Source organism: Physeter macrocephalus, chromosome 9 (assembly GCF_002837175.3).
Source record: "Physeter macrocephalus isolate SW-GA chromosome 9, ASM283717v5, whole genome shotgun sequence".
In the NCBI taxonomy this organism is placed as follows: domain Eukaryota; kingdom Metazoa; phylum Chordata; class Mammalia; order Artiodactyla; family Physeteridae; genus Physeter; species Physeter macrocephalus.
In genome coordinates, this window is record NC_041222.1 from 55,623,355 (window position 1) to 55,637,507 (window position 14,153).

At 36.6% G+C, this 14,153-nt stretch overlaps 1 protein-coding gene across 12 annotated transcripts in view; it reads right to left on the reverse strand.

Annotated features, from left to right (window-relative positions):
- MPDZ (multiple PDZ domain crumbs cell polarity complex component) overlaps positions 1-14,153 on the reverse strand; it is a 174,042-nt gene that overhangs the window by 24,900 nt on the left and 134,989 nt on the right. For 4 of the 12 annotated variants that reach the window (XM_028493997.2, XM_028493999.2, XM_028493995.2 and 1 more), the window contains 7 exons: positions 11,610-11,720; positions 7,013-7,111; positions 6,190-6,261; positions 3,748-3,910; positions 1,766-1,962; positions 558-649; positions 261-351 (listed from right to left, as the gene is read on the reverse strand). In XM_028493997.2, coding sequence (XP_028349798.1) covers positions 261-351; positions 558-649; positions 1,766-1,962; positions 3,748-3,910; positions 6,190-6,261; positions 7,013-7,111; positions 11,610-11,720 — 825 coding nt within the window. The remainder of the gene's footprint in view (positions 1-260; positions 352-557; positions 650-1,765; positions 1,963-3,747; positions 3,911-6,189; positions 6,262-7,012; positions 7,112-11,609; positions 11,721-14,153) is intronic. The other 8 variants (XM_024126754.3, XM_028493998.2, XM_024126749.3 and 5 more) reach the window with 5 other exon arrangements.

Sequence of the window (14,153 nt, forward strand, 5' to 3'; positions counted from 1 at the left end):
AGCCGCTCCGCAGCATGTGGGATCCTCCTGGACCGGGGCACAAACCCGTGTCCCCTGCATTGGCAGGCGGACTCTCAACCACTGCGCCACCAGGGAAGCCCTACATGAGTGTTTCTTATACTAGGGTATAAACATCTTGGGTGCCAAGGCTATGACTTACTTATCTTTTATATCCCTGCAAGAGTTCTATAATTGTTAGCTGAATTAATAAGTGGTGTATCAAGCAAATATTCCCAGAAAAACAAGCATAAGCTACATACCTCCTTATTTTGAAGATTCTCTGAGGTAGCAGGCAAAGGTTCCACTGTATGCCCAGGACATACGGCCATCTGACTCACTGCATCTTTACTTCTAAAGGAAAAAAGCACTGACCTATCATATCATGAGCATTCATATGATTTTCATTCTTTAGCTTGAAGACTCAGATTATTAGAGAAAATTCTGGGACCTGGAACTACAACACTCACACATTTATATATGCTTTATTTTCATTCAAAAGAATTCAGAATTGAAAGGCAAAGGAAAAATATTTAATAAACCAGAAAAAAAATGCTCACCTGATAAAAATTATTTTTACTTTAGAAGGGGCACATTTGATGATTGATGAAGCATTCTGATGACTTCTTCCATATAAAATTTGACCATTGATCTATGAGAAATAAATATCATTAACTGAACCTAGAATTTTAATTTCACAAATTCTGATCATCCTATCTAATGAAAAGCACATTTGTTTCTCCCTTTAAAATATTACATATATTTTTCTTCCTAGAACATGAACCTGACTTTGATGGTGAGAAAAGAAAAGCTCGTGTTTAAAGCCAACATTAAAATAACATGCATGTTGTCTGATCTCCAGAGACTAAAGAGGCACAACTCGGAATGACTATAGGACAGTATTCAGGCAGGCGACAAGCTTCTAGAGTGCTTTGTACCAAGCAAGGGCTCTGTGGAAGCCCCTGTGACCCGCACAGATCATCCCGGGAAGGCCCTGACTGTCATGGCTCCTAATTAATCTCAAAACTCAAGGCCGGGGAATAGGCCACTGGGAGAAGCAGTGCCAGGGGATTCAGGGTTTAGGCAGCAAAATGTGCTTAAGCAGCACAGTACCTCATGGAAACTGCCAATCATCCCGTCATTTAGTCACTGCTGACTGAGCCTTCCTAGCCAACAGGGAAACACACGAGGCATGGTTCAAGCAGCATAAAGACACATGTATCCCAGCCCACAGGAGGCGAGGACGAACAAATCAAGCAAACACAATTCTAATACTGTAAAGTATGGTCCACAAGTTTATCTTGCTTGGCGGGCTGAATTACTGTGTTTGTTATTTAGCCTCAAATATGACTCCGCCACACCCCACCCCCATCACGTCTACCATTAGGGATTCAACTCCTAGAAGGTTCCTAGTGGATCAGTCTCATTACCAGGGCATGATTGGCCATTTGGTTTTTTCAAAAGCTCCTAATAAAAAAATGCAGCACACAAAAAATGTTTTTGAAGTGTGATCTTTATTACTGTCTTGGGGCAAAAATTGTTTCTGGTGCTATACAGTCACAACCTTTTAATGGAAGTTAATGGGAACATGGGCTGTAGTTAGTAGAGATTTGGTCTAGAGCCAAATTTGCTGCAATGTATCTATTTTATTAGAGAAGCGGTAGTTTCCTCAGTCACCATATGAGACCCGGGTGGATTTTCCGGAAACTGATGGTTCCATTGCACCAATTCAGCGAGAGTAAATTCAGCGCTTTCCATAAGAACTTACCTCTAGAAGCTCATCTGCAATCTGCAATCGACCATCTTTCCCAGCTGCTCCATTTGGATCAATCCCCACTATAAAAACACTCATCCTGGACCGGTCTTTGTTCCCAGCAAGACTCAGACCCAAACCACTACGACCCTTCTCCAGTTCAATCATATGTAGCTCGCCTGTTAGGGTTCCATAACGCTCTCTGATATTTTCTACACACAACAAGAACAAAAAACCCACAGATAGTAAGAGCTAATTCACAGCCAAATGCTTTATTATGGAAGGTTATTTAGAATGGCATCTTAAGGGCATTATTTGTACCAAAATGTAATCCTTGGCAGTTAAGAAAACGCTAAATAGACTGGCGGCCTGGGCATCAAGACTGGTTTCCTGGAGCACCCAAACTTTGAGGAATTTCTCTGCATCCAGGGTGCAGAGTACAGTATCTGATTAATCAGCTCATCTGGGGTGATCAGGCCCAAAGAAGTGATCCACATTAACAAACTCTCAAAAGACTGTGATTAAAACAGAAAGTTACTTTATCATTTGCAGAGAACAGAACATCCAGAGGACTTGTCTGTACCGGTCAGTGGAAGCTCTTCTCCCACAGGAAAATCTACATGGCATGTCACATCATGTTGGATGGTGCTCGGTACAAAGATCCAGAATAAAGGGGATGGGTCTTCTTACTGCACAGAGCCATCAGGCCACACACACTGATGCACCTGCTGTCATTAAATGAGACCTTTCATACCTCACATCCCACATGTTCAAGAGGTAGAGTTTATTCTTTAATCTGAGAGGGAAAGGCCGCAGGTAGGTGCCCCAGGCCCAGATGAACAACCAGCCAGTGGTAAACACTAATCACCAGGCACGTGAGTGAGCCATCTTGGAGGTCCAGCCCAGCTGAGCCCGGTCAACCACAGCACCTTGACAGATTAATAATAACTTGTTTTCTTAAGCCATTAAATTTTGGGGTGGCTGTAACATGGCAATATATGAACACTGCATTTGATGTTTTCCTCAGAGTACATTCTGGCCACCTTGATGGATTAGCAAAACATTCTAATTTCATTAGAACTACACTGAGAAAACTGCAAACTTTACAAATCATTTCTTAGAAAACGTTACTATTTGGCTAATATCATGCATTCTATGTTGATTCTTAACTGCATCAATTTCATAAATTGCCGTTTCCTGACTCCTTCTTGAATCTAGCAGCACAAATCTGTACTCTGTACTTCCTAAAAGCATATACCATAGCATTCTTAAAAGAAATAATTACATTTTTAAATGAAACTTTTTAAAGCACTGACACATAACTTTGAGCTTAATGTTTAATATTTCCCTGTAAAATGGCTTATTTCTTTAGGAAACGGAGACACACCCATGATCCTAATAACAGCTGCCTTCGAATGCTTCCTATGCATCATTATGGCCCCTCAAACATTATCTAATTCACTGTTAGCAACAGGGAATGTAGGAACTGAATTTTAAAAAGGGGGATATCACCAGGCTGAAACTTAGAGGCAGTTAAACAACTTCCCAAATGTCCCACGTTTTTATCTCAACAATTATACTATGTTGCCATCTTAGTACAAAAAATACCTAAAATCAAGGCTGTTCTACCAGCAACAACAAATAGATTTTACAGTGAGGAATACGAGGCCTAGAGATGGGTGATGACTTGTTCAAGATCAAGAGATGGCTCATCTAGTACAGCTTCTGAGAGAGTGCCCTGTCCTTTTTAACTCTCATACAAATGGCAAAGTGGGCTTGAACAGGGATGCAGATTTAGAAAAAGGAAGAACATGATTTCATGCCTCAGGAATGTGTGCTGTATTCAAGTATAACGAACAGCAGTTTTTTCCACACAAAATTGCAGCATGTATAACTGAAGGTGAAACGTACTTATTCATCCAGGACATAAGCCTTGAGAAACCCAGAGCTACCTTAATACCTCTTATAAGTCAATGCATTTCAAAAAGACAACTTACTCCAGCTGTAACCAAACTCATCCTCTTTGTCCACATCTGCTGAGATTTCACTTGCCGATGACTGTGCATGATCCTCATTCATTTCTGCAAATGCTGGAGGAGGGGGCGGAGGCACACTGCACAGCGGAGCCTTTTCTGGCTCGGATTCTGACTGACTGGGAGCCTGTGGGAACAAGAAGAATGCAGTGGGTATGCAGTCTAAGGAAGGAAGACTCAACGAAAAGAAATAAGTCTGCAATGTCAAAAAAAAAAAAAGAGTAGCTTTAAAATATCTCACATATTAAATAATGGGAAAATATACATATATAAAAAATGGTAGAAAGGATTCAGGTAAAGTTTAAATACACTAAACAAAATAGTATGTTCAGAGCACAATCCATTAAATGGTTATATAGTATTTTAAGGTGAAGAATTAAAGGCTTAAATAACTTAAGATGAAAAGTTGTACAAACTTGCTTTTTTGGAAAAAATATTCTCATTCGAAAGTTATCTGGGCAAGATTTTTTGGGTCTAGAAAAGGCTTCCAAGAAACTAGAAAAAAATTAATGAAGTTAATTATATAATCAAGCAAAGCAGTTCAAAGCTTTTAGTGAGAATATAAAGAATTATTTATTTCTGCCTGAATCCTCTCTCAAAATGACTTGTAACAAATTCATGAAAATGAGCATTGCACATGCAGGGTTCATCTACCAGGGAGATATTTTGTTAGCAAAGAGCACACAAATTCAGATCTCAGGGGGGCTGGTTTTAAGGGACAAAACCACCGGCCCCTTACCAACGTAGCCCTAAAGGAAAACGGGAAAACAGGGTTGAATACTTCATACAAACCCAAAGTTTGGCTGGTATATTTGCTGTCACTTAGGGCTACAAGTCTTATTTCACAAAAAAAAAAAAAAAAAAAAAAAAAAGGACTTGGTATCACCAGGTTCTTTTTTTCTTTAACTGAAACACAGTTGATCAAATTTTTATATTACAGATTATCAAGCAGAATATTAGAGTCAGAAAGGCCCTTAAGTCATTTTATTCATTTACTCATTTTGCAGATTAACAACCCAAGGCTGTGAGATGTGCAAGACTTTGTTCAGAATCACCCAGTGAAACTAGACTTCTTTTTGCTTAATTCTTAACCTAATCCAATGCACTTTCCATTATATCATGTTGTCGCCTCCAATTTCTACAGTAAGACAGACAGTACATAACTCAAGGGTCAGAGATACCAGCTAAAGTTCCAACATTGCGGTCAGGCTGTCCCTGACGCCTTGAACATACATTTTTCCTTCCTTCTTTGTTTTACCTTTTTTTCCTATATAAAAATCCCTCTGATATACCTCATTTTGTTTTATATGTGTATATCTGGAAAAAGATTGTGACTAAGAAATATTTCTTAGAGAACACACTAAATGACAGGCATGTACAAATACTTAAGAATAATTAGTGTCAAGAATCAAAAAATATACCTAAAAATGAAACTATAGGGCACTGAATGTGATCTTTCTTTGATGATTCAGAAAACACTTCGGATGCTAAGCTACCCCAAAAATGTTCCTAGCAAACATGAATTACTATTTTTCCGGCAAAGCACAGGTGAGCTGATTGATAGACACTTAGGGGCAACAGATTTTCAAGTCACAGAATCTGCTGCATTAAAATGTTTGGTTTACATACCATTGGCCAAACAGACAAAAATTACTAGTGGAAACAGAATCCTTGTTATCCTCCCAAGTGTTGTGCCATAAAACTCTCAAATTAGCAATGTACAAATAAATATAAACAAACAAATAAAAAACTTCATGTGATCCAATGGAGGTTCATTAAACATACTAGGATAGGAAGGAACATGTAATTTAGAATTTTTCTGGTTAAAAGTTTTTAAAAAATTTACCTAACTATGGAAAATGTGAGAAAGCATGAATTAAGCCCCTTTAATTTTTAAAAAGTGGAACAAAATCTAATATAAACTTGTCATAATTTTAATAAATTTAGGGATGCATATTTTATAGATCGTACTCTCTGATAACTTCCGAGCTCTTATTTCCTTAAAAACAAACAAACAAAACCTGCTTGTCTAAAAACTATTCAGGATCTTACTTAGGCAGAACATTTTCGTACTGTGAGTGAACTCAAATGGTGCCCTAACATAACTGATCAATCATAAAGCCAATACAAGCCTACATTTACTAAAGGGGCAATTAGGTGTTCTATTTTATTATCCCTGATACTCTCATTCTTACTGAGATCATGTAATTTAGCTTGCTGTTGACACTTCTTAAAATTTACCAGTAAAAATACAACTCTTTAACAAAGACCATTTAGCCTTCATTGGCAAAAATGCAAAGTGTACTTGAAATCACTCCATGCCATGTATGCACACAAGTATAACGTACACACACAGCACACTGTAACACACCCACTTACTTGTGAAAATTTCACACTAAGACAAACCTTAAATGGTGTGGGAGCAAAAGGGTTAGTTGGGGAACAACGGAAGAGAACTCTACTTGAATTCTGTAATGCCTACAGTAACAGAAAACATATTCCTTCAGATATAGCATCTTTGGTTATCCATATTACAATAACATGAAAAATCTAATGAATATTCATAAAATGCTTCCTGAAAAAAATTAACAGCTTTCTTCCTTTCACGATCAAATTATAGTATACAAGTTCTTGTAAGTTTTTGTTTCAATTTTGGATTTATAATTTCATCAGAATATGAGAATATCCAAGTATAGATTTACAAATGTTGAAACAGTTCCATGTTTCCTCATAAGGCATTTACACGGACATACTTTATGAATATTCAACAAACTCCTGCATATACACAATTATGTATGGAGTGATTAACTAACAGAAGAGCTTTTAGGACTACCTTGTATAAGTCTGAGAAGGATTTAAACCAATACAAGGTTTTTAAAGAAATTATGTGTGAACGTAGCTCATATATTTGGCAACTAACAAAAATTTATGTATCTGAAAAGTCAACTCACACCAAAATATAGGAAAGGCATTGGACTCACGTTCTCCCTTACTCTTCAGAAGGGCCATGTAATTTCAGCTACAAAAATGAATAGGTTCTGGCAAGAAAATGTGCTTAAGAAAGGATTTGCATGCCCACTCCAAACACACAGTTTTTTGTCTTTTTTTTTTTTTTTTTTTTTAATCCTTGCCCAAATTTAGTAAACACTGAACTGGGACAAAGGCACAGTAGCAACAAAGAACAAAACATTGGCAAAAGGCAATGGCAAGACAATGGTCATTATCCAACCTTGTCAGCGTTGAACTGTAGAGAATCAGCAAATGGGTTAGTGCTGCTGAACTTGTACTTAGGGTAAAGGTTGTGCGGCAAGGAAGGCAAAGGGGATTTCTAAAAGGAAACATAAGAGGCGCTGAGCGCAAAAGAAATGTACTTAAAATAACTCATTTATAAGGACAAAGCAATTGCTGATTTTTAAATAACTGTGCGACGCTTGATCCTGTCAGATCTCATAATTAATAACAACATCTTATCAAACAGTCTAGAACTCAGGGTTTACCTCTAGCAACTTGAATCCACACTCAAATCTAAATCTGGCCACAAAACACACAGGAATCAAGTCTGTCAAATTGATCCCAAATTTCTTTTGTTTTCACTGAGTGTCTTCACTATCACCGACAGAGAAGCACATATATTTCACCCACTTATATTGACACATGTTCCATGCATGTAAGTAAACATGCTTCAAAATTGAAACCAAAAAAGGTTTTCATTTACACTTAAAAGCAAATTATGTTTTGGTAAAACAAAGAAAAAAGAGTCTATCTGTTGCAGAGTGCAAATCAGACATCTGTCCGCTAGTCCATTGGTAACCTTCAGTATTCTGTTATCTTGTTTCCCAGTAAGGAAACGTTTCATACCTTGACTAGATATTAAGTTTGCTTCACTCAACAGTATTCTTTAATTTAAAAAATGAAATCAACAATTTTTAAAGAAATGACCGGCTGTACAGTGGTGTTCTCTATTTCTGCACACTTTTTGTGGAGCTAGGAACATATATATATATATATGTATACATATATAAATTTCCTATAAAAGTTCCCATATTACTGGGGAATTTATGAGGCTTGCGGTAATTTCTGAAGTCCTGCCTTACAGTGTTCACACAGGTTTTGTGGCTCGCCTGTGATACGCTCTGAGCTTGGACTACTGGAGCTGAATATACGTATTACAGGCAGGATGACTGCCAGAGAGAATGTAGCATTTTCATAGTAAAAAAAAAAAAAAAAAGAAAAAAAAAAAAGAAAAGTAATTTCCTTAGCACAATAAATTCTTCTCTTTTTTCACACTGCTATCTTTTTCTTTTATTGACTGTATCTTTCAGGGGAAATTGCAGACGTTTAAAATTCATTTTGGCTCTAACTAAATGTTTGTGTTACTTCTCTCTATAAAAAAGCCCTACTGGCAAGCATCAAGAGTAGGGAGAGGTTGTCATGTGACACCACCCTGTATGAGAGAACACTCTACAAAGACTATCCTCACTCAATACGCCTGCACTAAAGCTTATGCCACATCACCCTTTCAATCTGCTCTTCTTGCGATGTTTTTCCTACAGAAGGAAGATGGGTAAAAGAAATGGGCACACTGACATTTCTGCTCATCTCAACTTTCTCTCTGCTTTTCAATTTAAAATGTCAAACTCCTGCTTTACAAAAGAGAAGATCACAAATGCCAAAAAACATGACCATTTATTAAGGTGGAAGAAATGACTAGGCAGAGATTAAAAACACATCCTAGGCAAAGTAACTCAATGCTATGGAAAGTAGATTATTTCTAATCCTCATACATGGGATTGTCAGGTTTTACATTTCCTTTATAATTCTGTAGAACAATATAAATCAAAATAATAATGGAAAGAAACGGAATATTTTAAAAGAGCTCTGGTTTTTTTGTTTGGCTTTGCTTTTTGTTATTTCAACTTGCAGCTCTTAAGGATTAGAATTTGGCCCTGATAGGAGAGTATAAAAGTACAGGATGAGCACAGCAAATGAAATAGTAGATCACTCTATTATTAGGGAAGGATTTATAGAAACAGACTATATCTCTTATTAAAAAATCAGTGATGAAACTTGTGTTTATAGTTCCAAGGGCTGATGAAAACAGAAACCTTATTAACTAAAAAGAAGCACAGGGAAGGCAAAATCATCCTCTGGCCCATATTAGTGGGACCCACCCTTTAATGCGACAATGTGGTCAGACTGAGTTTGAAGTGTCATACTGGTGGAATTATCAGGGCTAGTTCTGGGAAGTTCTAATTCTCGAACAGTTTAAGAGCCAAAGAGACTGACTGGCTTTTCAGTCTATGTACAAGTTTTTCTTGAAGCTTTATTATATCCAGAAATAAAACGTTTCCCATCAAGAGACTCTTATGTATGTGTAATTTTTTTCCTTTAGATTCCTGGAGACATGATTATTTTCATAGGGAAGTAAATCATTAAAAACAAAGTAGATCTCATCTTAAATGCAAAATTAATTCTAATTTCCCAAAGCAAAATATGTATGTAGAGGAGGAAAAATATCTTTCCTCTACCTGTCGTAGATTCTTGACTGGACCTCTGTAACGAAAAACAAATTAACGAGAGAAAAGTATGTATATTGATTTAACGTAAGTTTTGCATGACACGGGGCCTTCATAAGGAAATGAAGACCAGAAGAAATGATTAAGTCTGAGTGTTTTTATAGGAGGTCTTATGAAGAGTAGAAAGTTACAGAAAATATGATAGGACAAAACAGCACAAGCTAAGTGTAGTTAACTGGGGGAAACTTAGCAAGGCCTGTTCATTCTGATTCCTCCTCCTCTGGAGATAAGGATGCTCCTTTCCTTAAGACCTCTCAGGAGAGTCTTATGACCTGCTTCAGCAGAGAAGGGGGAGGTCAGAGTCTTTCCAGCACCTGCCTTTTCTCAAATAACTTCAGTTTAAATATTCAATATGCCAAGGTGTCGTATTTCAGGGTACCATGTCCTAAACCCTGTCACATATCATTTGATTACACATGTCATTCTAAGCAAGATTTATTCTGGAATAATTGTTATAAATCAGGCCTCATTATACCTTAGATAATAAAATAGGAGTATTTTCCAGGTGCATGAGAAAAATATCTTCCTAGTGCATTAGAAAATGTGACTGGCATTGAAAGAAATGTTTGTAGTTTTTTCAAAAGTAATCTGAGAATCCTATTCAGCAGTTTATAGTATTGTCCTAAATGATATAAAAGTTGGAAATTAAAAATAAAAAAAGGAATAAAACCCACCCACACACAAAAAATAGCTTTAACTTAACTTAAACAGCCATTTACCAACATTATCATACTGTGTCTATGTTTAACACAACAAATGTAGAAAGATCTGTAGTTATTTAAACAAACTGAATAGCATCTGAAAAGAATGCAGGATGATACAGCCCCACCATTTGGCAGATTTTCTCATCTGAATGGATAATTATCACCTAACAATCAACAACTGAATGATTAAAAACTGCAGATGTGAAGATAACTGCTTACATTAAGAACTACTATTTCATTTCTTACAGTGAACTCAGACCAGAGCTACACCTGTCTTGACAACAAAAGGAAAAACCAATAGGATAAATCTGGTCACTTTGTTTCCCAGGGCACAGAATATTGACAAGTTCCTTTTACTGATCTCATCTAAAAACCTTTCATTTGAGCATTGCTATCTTAAATTTTTAATTTTAAGAATTAAAATTAAATGTATTATACATAAAATTACATATTTTAAGTTTTAGATGATTCTTTTCACTTCCCTCACATGTGTTAACATTTTCTTTCTAAATACAACAAACCCTAAGAGCTAATAAGGAGGTATTTCAAAGAGATTCAGTATGACAGGGGTTCTTAAATCCAGAAGTGGAAATTCTCTATGAGCCTCAGAACATCTAGGAAACTCCTGAAATGCTATGTGCAAACTTTGCAGTAAATGTGAAGAACTTTCTAAGGGGTATGTGCCCCCAAAATATTTAAGAGCTGCTGCACAGGAAAATATTATTTTTTTTCACTGAGGCATAAAGAAGAAATAGAAAAAAACAGTTTTAAACTCCTGGCATAATTTTCATCTTTGTAATTTTCAACACATCGAATACACAAAGCTTCACTTAGTATCTTCATAAACAACATTCACTGAATGTGCTTAGAATTTCTAAAACATTTTTTAAAGCCATTTCACCTGTGACGACTGATGGTAAAATGCATTAGTAGGTCTCTGTCCACCAGGGGCTATACGGTAATGAGAGCTATACAGTCAGTGATGATGGCTGGGAAACAGCAGGTATGAAATCACTAGATCTAAACATACAGCTTAAACAAAATCCATCATGTGGAAAGTTAATGTTCACTGGGATAGACAAATACATTAAAGATCATGCACAGGAAATCATGAGATTGCATAAACTGGAAATTCTGTCCAGAGAATAAATTTATAAAGAAAATGAAATCTCTCTGGCTTCTAAGGGACTTGACATCACAGACTATGAACCTGAATGACTCCACCACATCCCTCTTAACAACTTAAATATTTTATGACTATAGTGAACACTAATAATTATCCACCTAGATGCCTATGGGCCACCAATGAATCCTACTTCTGTGTTGTTAACAGGCTTCAAGTGTCTGTTAAACATGGTAGAAGGGATTTCCAGGACAACTCAATTGGAAAAAAGAAAAAGAAAAAAAAGCAAAATAAACTTCTAAAAAGTCTCCTGAGATTTCAAGACTCGATCTCGGGTCCTAGAAACAACTTGGCCCTGGATACATTAGATTCCAAGTTGAATACTGTTTGGATATGCCTACCTTGCCCTTTGTGTTTGCTTACCCTTGGTCTGTTTATAATGCTCTGTACCATAAAGACTACAGGGTTGCCTGCTTTCCGAATGGCTTCCACAGCTTGTTCATGGCTTGCATCTCTGAGGTCCATGCCATCCACCTGCAATGGAAGGCCTCAGCTTAACATTTCAAGAAGCTACAGAACAACAGAACAATTTGTCGATCTGGAGTTTTGAGGATCCTGGGTGAGTCTCCTAAAAAATCTGTTTCAGATTCAAAAATAATTGAGAGTACTTATGAGGCTCCAGAACTTTTCATTTGTCCAGCAGACTTGTGGTCCCTTGTTTTGGACACATAATCAACTGAAATAATAATCAATTAAAATGAAGGCTCTGCTTCTGCTTCCCTTACACTGCCCAGTTGTTCCTTTAAATTAATATATCAGCATCATTAAAGAAATAATATAAGGGAACTGCCTAGCAGCACTGTTTTCATCATGAATGTCACTGTACAAATTTTCTTCAAATTCATTACAGAGTGGTTTGGGAAGTGGGTGTGTGAGGCTTTGTGTATTTCTCTCTGTACAGGGAAGCTTGAAGTTAAAAACAAAATTCTGATGTTCAGAAAACTCAGGTTTTGGTAAGGTTAGTTTGGCAAAAGAATCTTTGCAGTAGACGTGGTAGGAGCTGGAAGCCAAGAAACTGTGCTTATCTGTTAGTAATTCTTATATAAATAGCTTGAAAGTGAAAGTTATTTTGTAACTTTTTATTGACCATGGCTTGCCTGGATGATGATCAGCTCAGCTTATACACTATATGAACAGGAAGGAAAATAGTTTGAAAGGCCAAATGCTAATCCTGCCAGAAAACTATAGGACACTGGTATAATTTTATCATTTCCAATTACCAGAGAATGGTATATACAACAAAATAGAAAAATCAGAGTAGACATAATTCTGAAAAAGAAAATTATTAGATCTCTGCATAGAACATTATCACCTTTAAAAGAATTATATACTATATTTAATTAAAAACTTCCCTCATGTTGATACTTAGATGAAATAACAACATCTCTTTCAGTGCATATTAAAAATGGCTTCTAACTTTTTGTAAAATAGAAGTATTTATGTTTACTATATATTCCATTAGTGGGAAAATTTAACAGGACATTAAATATCTTTGCTCAAGTCCAAAGAACTCTATACTTAGAATGGAATACTTCTCAGGTCTCTAATTTACATACATTTTCAGAAACTCTTAGCAGAGACATGTTCTAGAATCCCCAGGATTACAGAGGCCTAAGGCTTCTTATTTACAGAAAAAAAGCCCCTGCACGTAACAACATTCAACAAACTGTTGCTTAGCGGTATTTTACCACACGCAAAAATCCTTTCTTTTCAATTTGAAAGGGATGTTTTAACTCTCTTAATACACTGAAACAAACATTTTGGTGCAAACTATGATTAATCTTTCCTTGAAATAATTTATAAACATTTCTTACTTTTTTCTACTTAGGTCAAAGGTATTCAATAGTGAAGTACCTATAAAATAAACTGCCTTGTGATAGTCTTAAATTAGAAATTTTATGTAGTACTATAACTAAAAAAGAATCCTTTAACAGGGGGCTAAGGTATCATCTAATGAAAAGTAAAGATGCAGGAAGAGAGAAAAAAAAGCCCATCATTCTTCCATATAAATGGTCAGAAGAAAAAAAACCAAAACACCAGACTTGGCCCTTGCTTTCTCTCAAGTCTCAATCTTCTTCCTTCTTCAACTCTCAGAGACAATCAATAAAGGAATAAATAGATCAATGCCCAAAATGTTCATTTCAAAGTTGTGACTGATATGTATAACCTTCTTCTACACAATTAAGGCATTTTAGTGTCTAAGTTATATGGATTTAGAAAATGAGAGACAATCACTTGTACAAAGTAAAAATAATGGTTGTTATAATAACAAAGTGGTCGGTTTCTATTTGGAAGTTGTCTCTTTTAGTCTTCTCTCTAAATCCTGACAACTCAGCAAACCTGGGTCAGCTACGCCTTCCTCTAACCTGAACTAAAACTATGCTTATGCTGATCAAATAATTCATCACACTGTTCTGAAGTGACCTGATCACTTGTCAAGTCTGTCCCACTTGACAGGCAGGCACAGTGTTTTATTTACTGTGGGATGCCCAGAGCCTATTACAGCACCTGGAATGCAACAGCTTCTCCAGGAATATTTGTTGAGTAAATGATGAGTGACTCGTGAGAGAAGAGTTAATTTAAAATATTAAACTTAGCTTTCAATTAAAGGATTAGGTACAGTTTGACCAAACGCTTCTCTCTCACACATAACGAAGTACTCATACATGCGTACACACGTGTGTACGTACCAACTCACGTGCGCGCGCGCGCACACACACGCACACACACACACACACACACACACACACACACACACACAGCCCTTAGCGATGAATGGGGAATGGACACAGCACTGAGATGGAGGAAAAGCCACGCTTGGATTGGCAGGGGTGGTGGGGGAGACATTTATATAAAAGGCAATCAGGATCTTAGCATAAAAACTACCAAAAAGACTCACTTTAAAAA